The sequence below is a fragment of the Gossypium raimondii genome, chromosome 5 (assembly GCF_025698545.1).
Source record: "Gossypium raimondii isolate GPD5lz chromosome 5, ASM2569854v1, whole genome shotgun sequence".
In the NCBI taxonomy this organism is placed as follows: domain Eukaryota; kingdom Viridiplantae; phylum Streptophyta; class Magnoliopsida; order Malvales; family Malvaceae; genus Gossypium; species Gossypium raimondii.
Window position 1 is genome coordinate 845913 of NC_068569.1, and position 19121 is coordinate 865033.

Sequence of the window (19121 nt, forward strand, 5' to 3'; positions counted from 1 at the left end):
ATTTTCATCTTTTCAGAATATAAGAAGATAATTTGCAATTATAAAGCAAAAAGAGTATACTGCCTTTTATCGAAGGATAATAAATTACAAGAATATCAAAAATGAGTAGAGAAAATGTGAACTTAACATTGCCTTACATATTTCCACAGTGGAGCCTTTTAGGCAGAATATGGTCTTCCAAAAAATAGTAGCAGCAATTGCTTATTGACCCAACATAATAGAACCATGCTTGTCTCCAGTATGGATTAATGTAAAGCACACATGCAATACTCAGGATTGCCATAACATAAGACACAACGAAAGTCACATAAAGGAAATCATATCAATCAAACCATTTTCAGTCGATGCTTTTGGCAATAAAGATGCTGATGGTCCTGATGTTGAGCAGTCCTTCAATGGATCACCACAGAGAAGAGGATTTCCCACATAGCTGCTTTCGTCAAATGTTGCAAATTGTGCAGTCCATGCAGGTGTACTTCCAGATAAATTATTGTATGCCACACTGAAATAAGACAACCTATATAACCCCACAAGTTGTGGAGGGATTTTCCCGCTCAAGTTGTTGTGAGAAAGATCGAGACTCTCAATTTGCTTCAGATTGGAAAACGCCGGTGGGATTGGTCCTATCAAATTGTTGTGAGACAAATTCAAAGCATAAATATTTCGCAAGTTTTTCACTTCGCTGGGAATCTCACCTGTCAACTTGTTGCAAGAGAGATCAATTCCAGATAAGTATGTGAGAACAATTCCCTTATAAGAGTAAGACATGCTTTTCACTCTGAACTCTATCGGTTCATCAATGGAGAAAGAACTGGGAGGTTGAGCAATATCAGTGACATAACGAACATATTCTTGGGATATTTCATTCAGTGCTGTAATCTTCAGGCAAGGTGGAATTGTACCTGAAAGATTGTTATTGGAAAGATCAATCAGGCTTAACTGGCCCAATTTGCATAACTGAATTGGAATCCCACCTTCAAAATGGTTGTTATTTAGCAAAAGAAAACTCAATCGAGAAAGGTTGCCAATCCAACGTGGAATTTTCCCAGTTAAGTGATTATTGCTGAGATCTAATGTCACCAGGCTAGTGCTATTATGAAAAACATTTGTGAGTGCCCCTTCTAGCTTGTTTCTTGATAAATGAACTTGACTTATCCATAAAGGGCTGAAACAAGATGGAAGACGCCCAGATATGTTGTTCACTGAAAGGTCTAGAAGTTTAAGATCATTAAGATGGCAAAACTCCTTTGGAATGGACCTTCAAGATGATTATTTGCCATCACAATTTCTTCCAAATTTGACATACTCCCCATCCACCTTGGTATGTCCCCAGAAAGCTCGTTATTGCTTAAATCCAATGTTGACAAACTTGACATATTCTCCATCGACATTGGTATCTCCCCAGAAAGCACGTTATTGCTTAAATCCAATGTTGACAAAAAGGAGCAATTAGACAAGGAATCTGGGATCTTCCCAGAGAAATGATTCCCATCTAAGTGCAACTCCCGCAACTTTGTAAGGTTAACATTTGAAGAGAACATCTGCCCTTGCAATTTGTTGTTGGACAGTGCAAGGGAAGTTAATGAAAAGCAGCCCATGGTCAAATGCTCGGGTAGCCCACCAGACAATTGATTATTGGACAAGTCCAAGGCTTCTAAGAAATTCATATCACCAATCGAAGAGGAATGCTACCGTGAAATTGATTTTTTGACATGTTCAGAAACGACAATGATGGTAGTTTTTCCCCAATATCAATTGGAAGATTGGTATAGAATGAATTTTCTGAGACATCCAAATACGATAAGTCCGTATGCGGAAGGAAAGGTAACTCAAAATGACCTTGGAGAGAGCTGTTAGCAAGAACTAACCTTTCCAAATTTGCGTTGTTATTCAACAACCAATTTGGAAATCCCTCTCTAAAGTTGTTGTTAGAGAGATAAACTTGCCTTAAGTCATGTTGATGGAACAAAATATGAGGAAATTGTCCTACATCTCCACAACTAGATAAACTGATAAGGTTCAATTGGAATCTTGGGGCCAAAGGTTGCATCTCACTTTCAATGTATATGGTATTGTTGTCCGCATTGAAATGCTTGAGTTTTGAAAGGTTGAAGAAGGGCTCCAATGAGCTTGGGATTTTGAAATAATTGTTTGAAAGTCTCAACTCTACGAGGGATGTTAAAGACTTAAGGGCAGATACATCTCCAGATAACTGATTGGAAGAGAGATCTAAATTCTCAAGAGATGTGAAATTGTAAAAACATTCTGGCAAAGTACCCTTCAGATTATTGTTGCTCATATCCAAGAGTCTGAGATTTGTCAAGCCACAAAAACCTGCAAACATAACATTAAATAAATAAATAGAATGCCATTCAAGGGAACCAAAAACAATAAAACAAATTAAATATAATATATTCTAGTTGTATTCGTTCCTTGCCTAAAAAAAAGGGATCTTATTGTATGGGAAAGTAGGGTACTAAAATGTTTCGTGTTTATTCACCTTGGGTATGTAAGGTGCCATTGAGTCCACAACCCGTTAAGCTTAGTTGCTTGATAGAAGGCATTGCACCAATTTTGTGAAGAAAGTTGTTTTCAAGAGAAGTATCTTCTATGTGCATGAATTCCAAATTCTGCAACTCATGTGGATCTATTTCAAACAAAACCAAAGTTACAAAAATTTATGTAGATATGTTCCAAATGGAAAAAAAAAAAAAAAACTGTATGCAATTCAATATATATAAAAAGAAAGAGAGATCCTTTAAGTTGAGTTTATTATTTTAGCTTTAGGGTGGGTTTGGATAGGCGATTGGATGCGGTGCGTGCGTTTAGTTTACTTTTTGTCTCACGCACAAGATCACTATAGTGTCTAATCTCACCGCCATGCATTTTTTACACTAACCGCATTAAAGAGCCCATCCAAACTCACCCTTAGTATTTGGAGTTTTGAGAAAAGGTTATTAGGGACACAAAGTGAGTGCAAATTATTGAAAATTTTAGAAAAGAAAACAATTTTATAAAATATTACTATAAAATTATAGAAAGAGAGAGAGAAAGAAACTGAGAAATATTATTCTTTTAACCTCATTATTCTTTTTATATTTATTGAAAATTTTAGGAAGCACCACAATTTTATAAAATTATCCAAAAAAAATTCACTTTCTTTCTTCTTCTTCTTTTGTAGTATTTATTAAAAGTTAAATAATTTCTTGAATTTTCGTCATCACATCCTATCATAAGTTTTTAATGCTGGGAAATGAAATAAAAAAGAAGCATGAATCAACAAATTTTTATTAATAATTATAAACAGTTTTGCTCTTTTTTGGGTTTAATAAATACTGTTTCAAAATAGGCTTGTAAATAATATATTTATGGGAAAATCATTCTTTGTATAAAAGAAATGATAAATTGAAATAATACAGTTGTGTATAAGAAATATTATTTTACAATAATTAAAATATAATATTAAAAAAACTAAAATTAGATGTCTAAAATCACATTCAACATATGTGCCATTAGAAACCAGTATTTATGTAAATTAATATTAAGAATTAAGATACGTAAAAAAATAGTAACTTACTGATTTGAGAATGAGAATCAATTAAATTAACTCCGTCCAAGGAAAGAGTCTTCAATGATGAGAATAAATCTAATGATTGTAGCCGAAGATTGCAATCGGCCTATCAAATAGTATATTTATATTTACTTTATTTCTTTGGAATATATCAAATTAATCAAACTAACAAGTAATTAGTACATTTAAATTAAATTTGGAATCAGCCACAATTTTATTTTAGTAGTACCAATTGGATAGCAGCTCATATGGAGGTCCTCCAAATTGCTCAAGCCATCTAATTCTGAGGAGAATCAAAAATTGAAAAGTAAATACTTTATTAATATATGTAGACGTCATTGAATAAGGAGAAAGAGGATGATATCTGACCTTTAATATCTATTGTTCCTTCCAAATTGGAGCCTCCTAAAGACAAAGTCTTTAGATTTGAGAGTGTTCCGAAGATGACAAAATGGTATTGTTGAAGAGATTGCCAAACAAATCAAGCACTGTCAAATTCATCAACCTTAAACCTGCCTCATTATTACCAAGTAGCATGTTCTTAATTATTTCACTTCCCATTTAGTTATACTTTTCAAATATATATATATACATATATAGATTTTAGCGAATTCTTTTTCCCCAATCTGTAATATATTTTATATAATTTAAATATATCTAAAAGTATTAATAAATTGAATTCAAGTAAGATCGAAATACAATGGAGCAAAAATTTAAACCTAAAATTATGTAAAACTCACATTATCAAATCCTTCACTCTTTGACGTCTCTTGATGCATTTATAATTAATTTTATTTTTATACCCTAATATTATATCTTTCTTTGCAACTCATGTGGATCTATTTCAAACAAAACCAAAGTTACAAAAATTTATGTAGATATGTTCCAAATGGAAAAAAAAAAAAAAAACTGTATGCAATTCAATATATATAAAAAGAAAGAGAGAGATCCTTTAAGTTGAGTTTATTATTTTAGCTTTAGGGTGGGTTTGGATAGGCGATTGGATGCGGTGCGGTGCGTTTAGTTTACTTTTTGTCTCACGCTACAGTATCACTATAGTGTCTAATCTCACCGCCACCGCTGTTTTTACACTAACCGCAGGTAAACGCACCGCCCATCCAAACTCACCCTTAGTATTTGGAGTTTTGAGAAAAGGTTATTAGGGACACAAAGTGAGTGCAAATTATTGAAAATTTTAGAAAAGAAAACAATTTTATAAAATATTACTATAAAATTATAGAAAGAGAGAGAGAGAAAGAAACTGAGAAATATTATTCTTTTAACCTCATTATTCTTTTTATATTTATTGAAAATTTTAGGAAGCACCACAATTTTATAAAATTATCCAAAAAAAATTCACTTTCTTTCTTCTTCTTCTTTTGTAGTATTTATTAAAAGTTAAATAATTTCTTGAATTTTCGTCATCACATCCTATCATAAGTTTTTAATGCTGGGAAATGAAATAAAAAAGAAGCATGAATCAACAAATTTTTATTAATAATTATAAACAGTTTTGCTCTTTTTTGGGTTTAATAAATACTGTTTCAAAAATAGGCTTGTAAATAATATATTTATGGGGAAAATCATTCTTTGTATAAAAAGAAATGATAAATTGAAATAATACAGTTGTGTATAAGAAATATTATTTTACAATAATTAAAATATAATATTAAAAAAACTAAAAATTAGATGTCTAAAATCACATTCAACATATGTGCCATTAGAAACCAGATTTATGTAAATTAATATTAAGAATTAAGATACGTAAAAAAATAGTAACTTACTGATTTGAGAATGAGAATCAATTAAATTAACTCCGTCCAAGGAAAGAGTCTTCAATGATGAGAATAAATCTAATGATTGTAGCCGAAGATTGCAATCTGGGCCTATCAAATAGTATATTTATATTTACTTTATTTCTTTGGAATATATCAAATTAATCAAACTAACAAGTAATTAGTACATTTAAATTAAATTTGGAATCAGCCACAATTTTATTTTAGTAGTACCAATTGGATAGCAGCTCATATGGAGGTCCTCCAAATTGCTCAAGCCATCTAATTCTGAGGAGAATCAAAAATTGAAAAGTAAATACTTTATTAATATATGTAGACGTCATTGAATAAGGAGAAAGAGGATGATATCTGACCTTTAATATCTATTGTTCCTTCCAAATTGGAGCCTCCTAAAGACAAAGTCTTTAGATTTGAGAGTGTTCCGAAGATGACAAAATGGTATTGTTGAAGAGATTGCCAAACAAATCAAGCACTGTCAAATTCATCAACCTTAAACCTGCCTCATTATTACCAAGTAGCATGTTCTTAATTATTTCACTTCCCATTTAGTTATACTTTTCAAATATATATATATACATATATAGATTTTAGCGAATTCTTTTTCCCCAATCTGTAATATATTTTATATAATTTAAATATATCTAAAAGTATTAATAAATTGAATTCAAGTAAGATCGAAATACAATGGAGCAAAAAATTTAAACCTAAAATTATGTAAAACTCACATTATCAAATCCTTCACTCTTTGACGTCTCTTGATGCATTTATAATTAATTTTATTTTTATACCCTAATATTATATCTTTCTTATTATTTTATTCATACCACCCATTTTCAAGAATCGAATAGTGGTTTCGTAATCACAAATCCGAGCTAGAAAGAAAATTTATTTTAATATTGTGGTATGGTCTATATTATGATAAGAAGGTTGCATGAAAATTTTGATAATAAAATTTTATTGATTATATGGTAAAATTTATTTAAATGGATTAAATAAAAAATGCATTTCGGGACTCCGCCTCAGAATGGATTCGTAAATATTTATTATAAATATTTACGAAGTTAGTTGTGTGTCTAATTATGTTTTGACTAGGTGAATTTGATTTAATTAGAAGTAATTAGGAAAAGGGATTAGATTGAAATAAGTGTGAGAGTTTAATTATAAATTAAAGAAAGTAAAAAGGACTAAATAGGCAAAAATACCAATGTTATAAATTTAGGCGGTTTAACATTGAAAAAATCTAAGATATTTTTAATTTAAAATATATATTATATTATATTTACTTAATTAACAAGTATGTTATTTTATTATATAATATAATATATTATTATATTATTATATATATAAAAACAAAAGAAAGAATAAAGAAACAGAATCGAAACAGAGGAGAAACAGGGAGAAAGAAAGAAAGAAAAAGTAAAGAAGAAAACTTTAAGGTTCAATTTCAAATTGGTAAGTCAAATTAAGTCATTTTCTTAAAATTTTTGAGTTTTTATGATTCTAGAACAAAATACTATTAGGTATATGTTGAAATTTTGAAAGCTAGTAGAATTTTTTTATGTAGTTTATATTGAATTAGTGGATGAATTGATGGAAATTCAAACTAGGATTGGGAAAAGGATTAAATTGAGAAATAAGTTATAAGTTTAATGTAAAATTGTAAGAAATTGAAATTAGGGTTTATTAGTGAAAATTTGAGGTTAAGTTATAAGTAGAATTTAAGTAAAAATAAGGTATAGATTGTGATAGAAATAGAAATAATTTTAGTTATGAATTAAATTGAAATATTAGCTAAGGTAAGAAATTATGAAATTATTATATCATATATGTTTATTTTTATTAAATAATATAGGAAATTTATTTGATTGTTTTTCTAATATATAAATGTTATGTAACACCCCTTACCCGTATTCGATGCCGGAATAGGGTACGAGGTATTACCAAAACACACACACTTATAACCATATTAAATCGAGTTGTAAAATTTCATCTAAGCTAAAACTTTTAAATTGTTATTCTTAATTCGCTAATTAGGGTTTACATAGCCCAATATACTCACAATCTTTCATTTCCTCGTCGTATGAATTAAAAAATTTCCATTTACTTATTGAATTCATCACGAATACCTGAATTGATCTGTATCATTACATATTCTCATGTCGTCACATTTTCCTATTTAACTATTGTAATATATCAATTATTCAATATCTTATAAGCTAAGTGTCACATATACTTTATCCATTCATCTCCCATACAACTATCAATATTAGCTACAAAGATAGAACAAATTTTCTCTGTTCGATGTTAAATCAAAACATATTACTTCATTACCAACTACCCTTACTAAATATACACCTTAAATTAGTCCAAGTGTTTAACTATTCACCCATGACATAAATATATTTTATCTATTATTGCAGAATATAAATGTGTTACCCAAATCATAATTCACCTCACATAGTAACTAAGTTAATTTTTATCATTTGTCAAATAAATTACAAAACAAATTATATAACAAAATATAGATACATTTTAAACCTCACCAATAAACAAATTCTTATGGCATTAAATAATTATCACGCATCAAAGACAAACGATTTGATATTTCCATCACATAAACCGGATTAATCAAGCAAACTCAATGATGTAATCATCCTTTAACTTACCTAACCAAGCCAAATTATACCATCATCTCACACATAGAATGTCCCACCTATCATACTTCTCAATTATGTCACTTAATAGACCAAATATACCTAACGCTTATCATCATGATCAATCCACAACCAAAATACATCCATATATCTAAATTACCACACACATATATATATACCATACACACATACTATAAAACTTTATTTTCCCCATGAGCTTAAACCATGACTAATAATGCACAAATATAAGTATCATTTCTATTTCATCATTTATCAATTATAATCGAACATATGACCAATTATAGACAAATCATTCATATATTCTCCAATTTTCCTCCTCCTCCTCTCCATTCCACATCCTTAATGTGTATAATACATTTAAGCAACATTTTCCATACTATCACTATTTTTCTGTATGTAAATTCAAGTTGTCTATCTGAGTCAGAGTCACTAATTTATTTATATCTCGAGCTACAGAGCTCAAAATTAAGATCCGTAAATTTTTCCTGAAACTAGACTCACATATCTTCTTACCATAAAATTTTCAGAATTTTTGGTGCATCCAATAAGTACAGTTTATTCTTTAAAGTTTCCCCTGTTGCACTGCTCGACAGTTCTGACCTCTCTTCACTAAAGATTGATTATCTCATTGAACAGAATTCAAATGGTATTCCCGTTTATTTCTCATGAAAATAGACTCATGTAGGATTCTAAAAATATAAGTTTTAACCCATAATTAATTTTGTACAATTTTTAATGATTTTCCAAAGACAGAACAGGGGATTCCGAAATTATTCTGACTCTGTCTCACAAAATTTATTATATCTCATGATTTACAATTCCATTGCTTACACCGTTTCTTCTATGAGAAACTAGACTCGATAAGCTTTAATTTCATATATTACTCATCTTCTAATTCAATTCCCACGATTTTTGGTGATTTTTCAAAGTTGGCACACTGCTGCTGCCCAAAACTGTTTTAGTGCAACATTTTGATAACCATTTTGACCCTAAACTTTTAACACATGACAATTTCATCCCTAGGCTCAGAAAATGAAATTCTTGCAATTTAATCCTTGATCCAAGCCTAATAGTTCTCATACATATTAATAACAGCCCATGGATACCATGAAATTTCAGAATTTTCCCACAGTTTCAATACTTTTCAACTTAATCCCTAAAACATATTTTCATCCAAAATTCTTTAATAAAACACCTTTAAACATTCATTAACATATCAATTTCATCATCAAATAACAAAAATCATATGAACTTATCAATGGTATCTTTCTAAACTTTCAACAAAATGAGAAACTAGTAGAATACTAGGTTGGACCTAATTGTAAAAGTCTAAAAATATAAAAATTTTAATGAAAAAGTAAGAATTTCACTTACTTGAAGCTAAAATATGGAAGACCAGCTCTAAACCCTCTTCCATGGCTATTTCCCACCGAAATTTCAAGAATAATTGGTCTTGAAATCCTTAAAATAAACTTTGGCCACATAAACTTTATTGTAATTCCAATTTTGTCCTTAAATACATAAAAATCTTTGATTTTTTTAACGGTATGCCGCCTCTGCCACTTAAGTTGGTCCATTTACTCCCTTAGTCCTTTCTTATTTAATTTCTAAGCTATTTAATCACTTTAGCAAGTTTTGCATCTTTTCAATTTAGTCCTTTTTAATTAATTGACTGCCGAAACGTTAAAATTTTCTGACGAAACTTTAACACTACCATATTGACACTCTGTAAATATTTATAAAAATATTTTCGGCTCGATTTATAACATCGAGGTCTCGATACCTCTTTTCCTCAACTTCTTAACTTAATAAATTTTTATAAAACACAAATTACTAATTCAAAAATATCTTAAAAATCATATTTGACCCGTAATTATTAAATAATAAAATTTTTTGAGCTTATTTTCTGAATTTGGTGGTCTCGTACCACTGTTTTCAATATTTCTAAAAATCGGGCTATTACATGTTATGTGTTTTATATGAAATTGAAGAGAAAGAAAAGAAAGTAAAGGACCTAATTGAATAAAAAGGAAAAGAGAAGGCTAAGGAGTGAAGGAAGACATCATCTCAACCTTTTTGTTGTAAGTACTACAAGATTATTTTTTAAAAATTATTTTATTTAAATGCCTATATTATAGTATAGAATTATTTAGGAATAAAATAAAATAAAGTAAAATAAAAGATTATGGAACCATGAAATTTGTAAAGAAAATTATAGATGGAAAATATAAGATGGTATATTGTTTAAACATTAAGTAAATATTGTGACAAAACTATATATATGTGAAAATGGTGTGATAATTGTGAATTGTGAAATGTGCACTAAATTGTAATGATGGAGAAATGAGAAATCTTTTTCAAAATAATTCTATAAAGTATTTAAATGAATGAGATTCAGTTTTAACGCCCAAGTAGATGGAATTTAGAACTACCAGGATATTAGTGGCATGCCATTAAGGAATTTTAGCGCTCTCTGATTATTAGCACGTTGGTGCTCTCTGATTATTAGCACATTGGTGCTCTCTGATATTTAGCACGCCAGTGCTCTCTGTTTAGCACATCTGTGCTTTCTGTATAGCACTTTAGTGCTCTCTGTTCATTGGTGCATAATAATGCACCTCTGTATTTGTTCCGTATATCCAGTGTGTTCTATAAAATCTACTTTGGGCTAATATTATGATTTGTGGATAAAAGCGAATAATTAATGTGTTAAGGTAAGTTTTATGAAGTTTAAATGTATGTAAATATGTAATAGCAGAATGAGTTTGAAATATTTTATTTAGATTTATTTATTTGTTTATTCTTGTGGTGCTTACTAAGCCTTCACCGGCTGAACGCGTTTAATTTTAACGCGTAGGTACAGTTTGACTCGAAGAGATAAAGTCAGAATAGAAGATCTCTCATCTCATCACATCCTCAAGAGCTTCAAAAGTAGGTACCATATTTTGAATTAAAATGGCATGTACATAGGCAGTCAGTTATGCTTCCATGTATTAGGAACTAAAATGTAAACTCTTGAACTTCTATATATTTTTAGGTACTTTACATATTTTGGTATATATATGAAATGAATTAATAAAACTATATGTATGTTTGCAAATATGGTTGGTAAGTTAAAATACCATGTATAAATGTTTTAATTAAACAATATCTAGCTATAACCGTTTTGGCACCAAATGTAATAGTCTTATACCGGGTCAGTACGATTAGACCAGGTATAGGGTTGTTACACCACTATCTTGTATTCATTATTCACAATATTTTAACTTCATTAAGAGCAACAAAATTAGTTATTTCAAAATAATAATAATAACAAAACCAGAAAATAAATAAAACTCAACGTTAAAAATAAATTTAAAATACCTTGTGATGGAACAAATTCTGTCACCTTGTTGTTCCATAAGAACAACTTCTCTAAATAGCTGAAAGCATTTAGATCTGAAAAAAGAATTATAAATAATTCTAACAATAAGTCAAATTCATAGATTTAATGCATTGTTGGTTGGTTAATCTTGTTCAACTTATCAAAAAGGCCATATCTTGAACAAATTTATTTTTATTTTAGTTAATTGTTTCCTAATTTAGTTTATTTTATGCCTATCATACAAGTGTTTAGCATCTTTTAAAATTCAAAATATTTTTTTCTCTCAAAAATCGCATAGAACGTTTTACTCTGAAATTAAATTAGAAAAAGAACAAAAAAAATCAAACATAAAAAAGAAAAAAACCCAAAGACGACATATAATTACCTTTCATATGTATCGGCCCTTTTAAATTGTTGGAACTTAAATCCAAAGACTTCAAATTTGAGAGTGGAGCAAGGGATGAGAAGACGCTGCTATTCAATAGATTTTCACGTATACCAAGCACTTCAAGTTTGTTCAATCTCAACTGTTCTTTATCTGAAAAATATAATGTAATAATTCAATTATGCATGTATATTAAAGTAAATACTGTAGAAAGAAAATCCAAGGCTCTCAATTTGATTTGAGCCTAAGTACAACTCCTTCAAGTTGATAAAACTATCCAATCAAAATGTATTAGTCAATTAAATTATTTAAAATACCTTGTGATGGAACAAATTCTGTCACCTTGTTGTTCAATAAGATCAACTTCTCTAAATAGCTGAAAGCATTTAGATCTGAAAAAAGAATTATAAATAATTCTAACAATAAGTCAAATTCATAGATTTAATGCATTGTTGGTTGGTTAATCTTGTTCAACTTATTCAAAAAGGCCATATCTTGAACAAATTTATTTTTATTTTATAAGATTGGTCTTGTTTGGTATAAATCATTATTTTAATAATAAAAGTAATTTTATATTTATATTTTGGGGTTAATTATTAATATAAAATATTTTTAATAATGTATTATACTATTACTTTAAATTTATTAAAACAAGCTGTTTAAATTAACTTATATCATGGCTTAGCCAACTCCATCCATGATGTAAAAATACTTGAATTTAAAATAAAATAAAAACTCTTCCTCTAATAACAAGGTGAGCAGAGAGTTTTGGATGATATACCTACTATTCTTAAATTGTTGCTGAAATGTGAAATAGTTAATTGTTTCCTGATTTAGTTTATTTTATGCCTATCAAGTGTTTAGCATCTTTTAAAATTTAAAATATTTTTTTCTCTCAAAAATCGCACAAAACGTTTTACTCTGAAATTAAATTAGAAAATGGTAAACTATATCCATGGTCACTTTTGTTTACCTCATGTTACATTTTAGTCACTTATGTTTGAAATGTTAGGTTTTAGTCACTTACGTTTTCATGTTGTAACATTTTAGTCATTGAGCCATTAATTGCCATTAACAATGTAACGGTAAGCTGATGTGGCACGTTAAATTATCATTTCAAACAAAAATTTTAGGTTAAATTATACAATTGGTCCCCATATTTTTTTCATTTTGAGCAATTTAATTTTTTTCTTTTATGTTCTTTTGAGTTTCTTTTTTTCTTTATTTTCCATTTTCTTCTGCTTCCCCCTCTGTTTTTCTACCTTTTCCGTTTCTCTTAACATGTCAGGAAGTCGAATTGGCAGTGAAGAAAGAATCATGGTACGGGTTTATGGGTTTTGATTATAGGCAATGATGGCTTTCGACTTCCTACTTCTTTCTTCACTGCCAATTCGACTTCTTAATATGTTAAAAGACATGGAGAAGGTAGGAAAATAGAAGGAGAAACAAAAGATAATGGAAAATAAAGAGAAAAAGAGAGAGTAAAGTTTAAAGAATATAAAAGAAAAAAATTAAATTGCCCAAAACAAAAAAATATGGGGATCGGTTGTATAATTTAAACTAAAATTTTTGTTTGAAATGATGATTTAACGTACACGTCACCACTGCTTAATCGTTAACGGCAATTAACGGCTCAGTGATTAAAATGTTACAACACGATAACGTAAGTGACTAAAACGTAATATTTTAAACAAAAGCGACCAAAATGTAATCTAAAGTAAACAAAAGTGACCATAGGTGTAGTTTACCCATTAGAAAAGAATAAAAAAATCAAACATAAAAAAGAAAAAAAACCAAAGATGACATATAATTACCTTTCATATGTATCGGCCCTTCTAAATTGTTTGAAATTAAATACAAAGACTTCAAATTTGAGAGCGGAGAAAGGGATGAAAATACGCTGCTATTCAATAGATTTTCACTTATACCAAGCACTTCAAGTTTGTTCAATCTCAACTGTTCTTTATCTGAAAAAAGATAATGTAATAATTCAATTATGCATGTATATATATATATAATGAATAAAGTAAAGTAAATACCGTAGGAAGAAAACCCAAGGCTCTCAATTTGATTTGAGCCTAAGTACAACTCCTTCAAGTTGATAAAACTATTGAATTCTGTCCACATCCAATTAAAATGTATTAGTCAATTAAATTATTTAAAAAGCATCTAATCAAGAAGCATGAGATTAGAAAAGAAAGCATGCCTAGCATATCAATACTTCCCACCAATCCACAATCCTGCAATCTCAATGATTTTAAAGAGCTAAAATCATTTAGTTGGGATGAAATGTTTGCTATATAATTGTGGTGAGATAAATCCAAAATCTCCAAATTCTTCAATTTTGATAACCTCTTTAAACCTGCTATCAATGATTTTAAACAACATTAGTAATTGTAATAAGTGATAAATTTTCTTTAAACTTAGGCTTAGATGTTTCGTATATATAATTAAATAATAATTTTACCGTCAATAGGATTTGATCCTATGAAATTGTTGCCTGCTAGATTCAAAGACTTGAGCGATGAAAGTTTACTTAAGGATGTTAAAATGCTATCGTTGAAATAATTGTCACTTAAGTCGAGGATTTCTAACTTATTCAATTTCGATGATAGTTTTTCAAAACCTACAAGAAATAAGGAATTAGACTAAATTTAGATAAACAAATGATTGAAACGTGTGTGTGTCAAAACTTATTATTGAAAGTGAATGAACCTTGGTTGTCCACAAAACCAACAATGGAATTCCCACTCAAAAAAAGACTTTGCAATTCCTCAAAAGGAAGAAACAAAGAAGTGTTGAGATACCAATATTCGTTGTTTCCTGTTCTTCTGTCATATGAGTCATATGAATAAACTAAATCATAGGAGGTTGGAGGAGTGTACGCAAGATTAAGGAAAAGATGGGTGACACGTCCAGTGATTGAGCTACACTCAATATTTTCCCATTCACAACAATCTGATGAAGTCTCTTTTTCTTCGATAATTGGGCCGTACATTGAACCATCAATTCTAGAATCAATGGAAGGAAAGAAAGGTTTGAGTTGGAAGAGAGCTAACCTTTCTTCCTCCAAGCACCCCTCATTACTCCACCCTTCTCCTAACATTATTAACGCTACCACTACCATCTTCAACCATTTCCAGTACTCCATCTGCTCACTTAAAAAGATGCTATAATTAATCACTCTTGGTGCTTTTGTAGCCAAAACTGCAAACTTGGGCCTTTATATACTACAAATGAAGGAACCACCCCTCGTGTTTCCATGAAATTTACAAATAATTGAGGGTTCACATTTCATTGCTTAGATAGAAAACATACTTTTTCTTTTCTTTTCCTCGTTATTAATATTTTCCTAGCATCATCATATATTTCCTCTCTTTTCATTTCAATATAACTAAAATGTTAATAAAAAGACTTTTGTTTCTTAAGTTTTGTGGCTGATTTGTTGATAATATTTTCCGCAACAAAATTTGATTTTCTTGTTTCTTCATTCATTAGACTTAACAAAAGAATTGAATGACTTTAGTTTAATTTAAGTTATAAAAATTAACGAGTAGTTTGGCTTGGTAACGTGGAGTTATGTCATTATATTCCACACATTAATGTAAGGAAAAATATTGGATGTAAAATCTTAATTACCATAATTAATGTCTTAAAAGTAGTGGTTGATGTATTTACACATTTGTCTGTATTATTAGTTAAATGATGGCGTACCAATCATGAATTTAATCCCACTCTTGCCCTTGCCAAATTTTAATAACTTCCTCATTGATGTTTTACTGAAAGAAAGAAAAGTTGTGAATATGATATGATGAAATTTAATGTTTTTTATTCAAAGAATTGTATACAGTAAAATTTGAGTTGATGAATATTTGTAAACTGTAAACTTGATTCTCATGAAGTTCCGTTTGGAAGGGGAGAACATAGACTTTTGTTTTGGGATTGATGATATAAAGATGCAAGCTAGCAAGAATTAATGGTTGGATGTTGTTGCCCCAGCATTACGCCTACTTCTGGAGAAGACTTTGGATTAATGAGAAGACTTTGAATTGATTTCCATTGATAGATGGAATTATTGAGGAGACTTTGACTTTGCTTATACCCATACCCATACGGCATAAGTAATATCTCTTTATGGATTTGATGCCTTTTTATCATGCTTTTTAGTTTCCTTTAAAAATGGTTGATATGACTTATTTTCAGAATTCTATGATTTTTATAAAAAAATTAAAATTTTATTTAGTTATTAAAATTTCTAAAAGTATAGTTTCAGAAAGAAAATGTTCTGAATTGTTTATAATTTTGTTAAAAATAAATTTGATATCTCTTTGACTGGTGTTGTGCTTAAAGAAAAGTAGTGTATACTATAAATTCCCACCGATGAATATTTATAAATTGGATTAAAATGGAAGGATGAAATCCACTTGATTCTCATAAAAGTAACATTTTCTTTCATTAAATTTTGAAGCATTGAAGTAGATATTACTATATGATTACTTTAAACAGTGATTTTAATCCACTGTTTGCAAAATCATTAAAATATTTGTCAATATATATAAATAATAACTTTTAAAAAATAAATATATTCATATTTAATATTTTAAATTCATTCGATAGAAGTGATATGCAGCTTGCCCATGAAGTTTCCTTTGGAAAGTGAGAATGTAGACATTTGAATTGATAGAATGAAAGTGTTGAAACCTTGACTTTGGTGCACACTACAGCCATTAGATGGATAATTCCTACTTCTAATCATAATTCTGGGTGTTTAAATTCATGCCATCCTAGTTGTCAATACTTATTTTTTTTAATTTTAGAATTTTATTTAATTAACATTCTAATTACTTTTCTAAATTTTTAAGGTCCTTTTATCACTAAATTTATTGATTTTACCATTAAATGAGACATTAAATCTTGCATGATATATCCTAAAATGAAAATTTTAAAGAAAATAAATATTGTAAAAATCTTGGTTTTGAGGTTTTCAAAATTTTTACGGAAGCTTTAGCTCTTATTCCAATTTTACTTTATTTTTTTAGTTTTAATTTTAGAAGTTATATGGCAATGTTTTATTTTTTATTTAAAATTGTTATTTAAAATTATGTTACATAAGATTCAACATGTCATTTAATGGTTTAACGGTTCATTTATTGGTGTCAATAATAGAAGAACCTAATTGATAGTTATGGTATGTAATTATAACATTTTGAAATTTAGATACTAATTTAGAATGATAATCATAGTTGAGGATGTTGAATGCAATTAACCCTATACTTTTTGGTGTTGGTGTCACAGTTTGATAGATGGAATTATGGACGAGACTTTGACTCTGCTTATAGCCGTAGCCATAGGGCATAAATTTCCCTGTCAAAATTAACATATGTATTTTAATTGATTCAGTAGTAGGACCACTAGTGAAGCCAACCACTGAATAGTGATCTTTTTAGATAAGATGCTTACCGTGTTTTTCTGTTCTTGCTCCACGAATGGTTTATGTTCTTCCGACATCAAAATAATTTTATTACTGTACTAACATATTATTTATAATTTTTAAAGACTTTTATCATTATATTAACATCTTATTTTATTATTTTTAAAAGATTATAAAAATTTTATCATTTTAAGGGATAAAGTACAACTCAACCACTATATTAATTTAAAATTTTTAAAGGGACTAAAATGAAAATTTTCTGTTGAGGTCCCAGCCTAAATTTGTTCTAGAAAGCTAGAGGTAAATCATAAATTAATTATTGAAGGTAAAGTATACTAACATATTATTTTATAAAACTTAAGGGACTAAATGGTTGCTTACGGAGTGTAAAATTTTTACGGCATATCTAGAGACACCGTCGATACATTTTTTTTTCGATATAGACATTTATTTACATAATTAGACTTCCCAAAAAAATAGAAAGGAGTAGAAAAATTTATTTTCACTTTCGAATTAACTCAGTTGGATATCTTTATAATTCCATTCGACTCGTATCTTTGAAACAGTGAGGCTACTTGGACCCAAATTGCTATAAAATCTCATTATAAAAATAATGTTATAAATAATAGTCCACTTTTTGTAAAATGCTATTACAATATATATGGTTACTTTAAACAGTGGTTTTAATTCACTTTTAGCAAAATTATTAAAATATTTGTGCACCATATATATGAAATATGGTCCTTGAAATATATAAAATTAAATATCTCTATTAAAAATATATATGTAGAGATCTCTATAAAGTTTGGTTTGAAATAGGAAGCCTATATACTTTTTATTTTGATAGATGGAATTTTATAGAGGAGACCCTGTAAGTCTTAGGAGTGAAGTTTAAAAATTTTGTGTTATGGAATCAATTTGTTAAAAATTAATTTTTTTATAAAATTTTATTAAATTAATGCATAATATTTTTTTCCTTTACGTCATTAGTGAACTTATATTTTATTTTTGTTAAAGTTTTTGACCAAACAATCCAAGCCTTAAATACATAAAGGTGTTCATGAAGTCAACATGTAATTTGTAATTTTGTTCACAAAAATAAAAATTATTCAAGTGCTTTTGGTATCACGAGAATGCAATATATCAAAATTTCAAATACAAGATTCACAATAATCATACTAGTAAAATAAATTTTAAATAAAATGCTAAATTTTTAATTAATATTCAAGAAATTCAACATTACAAACACAGTCATGTCTAATTTCTTTAATGATTTGTATTAATCAATCTCTAAAATTTATTCAATTATAATGCTATACAAAATCAGCATTTCAAAATCATTCAATAACTAAAAATTTAAATCTTGTATAAAATCCTAATACATCACAAGAAAAACTACTCTTAATTTTCTATAGATTAATCAACAAAACTTGAAAAGAAAAGAAAAATCCTTACCAAATTAAGGAGACTCGATTGAAATTATCGAAAGATTGAACACTGGTTTTATAAAAATTTTAGACAAAGTGTGAGAGAAAAGTGACGAGGTCGGAAGAAAATAAAATAATTAGATATTTTTGTTTATTTTTATCTAAAATAATTGTTTTTCAAAAATTTTGGTCCGCTCTTCCATTTTTTTGGGAGCATATTGTTTAAGAAATCATTTGCAAAGTTCAAAGGAATCTAGACAATTATTTGTCTAAATTTATCATACACAAAAATAAAAATTTATATTTATTATTTTTTAGGACACATGTCAACATCTTATTGACTGTAAGTCTAAAATCTAACGGGGTGTTATAGTTAAGTTGGAATATATATTAACCTAAAAATAAATACATATTTACTTTGAAGGACAAATCAGAGCTTATCACTTGCTTGAGCTAATGTCTAATATCTGAG

The 19121-nt window shown here is 28.6% G+C and overlaps 3 protein-coding genes across 16 annotated transcripts; all 3 read right to left on the bottom strand.

Moving 5' to 3' along the window:
• Positions 1-104: 104 nt before the first annotated feature.
• LOC105770736 (receptor-like protein 13) lies at positions 105-15153 on the bottom strand. Of its 14 annotated transcripts, XM_052630846.1 has the most exons (14): positions 14507-15147; positions 14259-14417; positions 13998-14153; positions 13831-13908; positions 13606-13758; positions 12109-12183; positions 11792-11944; positions 11406-11480; positions 5721-5863; positions 5581-5634; positions 5356-5457; positions 2501-2647; positions 696-2334; positions 105-623 (listed from the first exon to the last, which is right to left on the bottom strand). In XM_052630846.1, exons 1-9 carry the CDS (start codon positions 14940-14942, stop codon positions 5772-5774), a joined length of 1377 nt encoding a protein of 458 aa, XP_052486806.1. In that variant the 5' UTR covers positions 14943-15147; the 3' UTR covers positions 105-623; positions 696-2334; positions 2501-2647; positions 5356-5457; positions 5581-5634; positions 5721-5771. The 14 variants fall into 14 exon arrangements, with proteins under 14 accessions (XP_052486806.1, XP_052486815.1, XP_052486803.1 ...); XM_052630855.1 differs by having other exon boundaries at positions 105-2334; positions 14851-15152; XM_052630843.1 differs by having other exon boundaries at positions 105-2334.
• Positions 304-1667, bottom strand: LOC128041325 (receptor-like protein 1). Its single transcript, XM_052631319.1, has 2 exons — positions 1259-1667; positions 304-1202 (listed from the first exon to the last, which is right to left on the bottom strand). Exons 1-2 carry the CDS (start codon positions 1665-1667, stop codon positions 304-306), a joined length of 1308 nt encoding a protein of 435 aa, XP_052487279.1.
• LOC105770733 (receptor-like protein 1) lies at positions 1664-2886 on the bottom strand. The gene is made up of 3 exons (XM_052631323.1): positions 2835-2886; positions 2501-2647; positions 1664-2334 (listed from the first exon to the last, which is right to left on the bottom strand). The coding sequence occupies exons 1-3, from the start codon at positions 2884-2886 to the stop codon at positions 1664-1666; spliced, it is 870 nt and encodes a 289-aa protein (XP_052487283.1).
• Positions 15154-19121: the final 3968 nt, after the last annotated feature.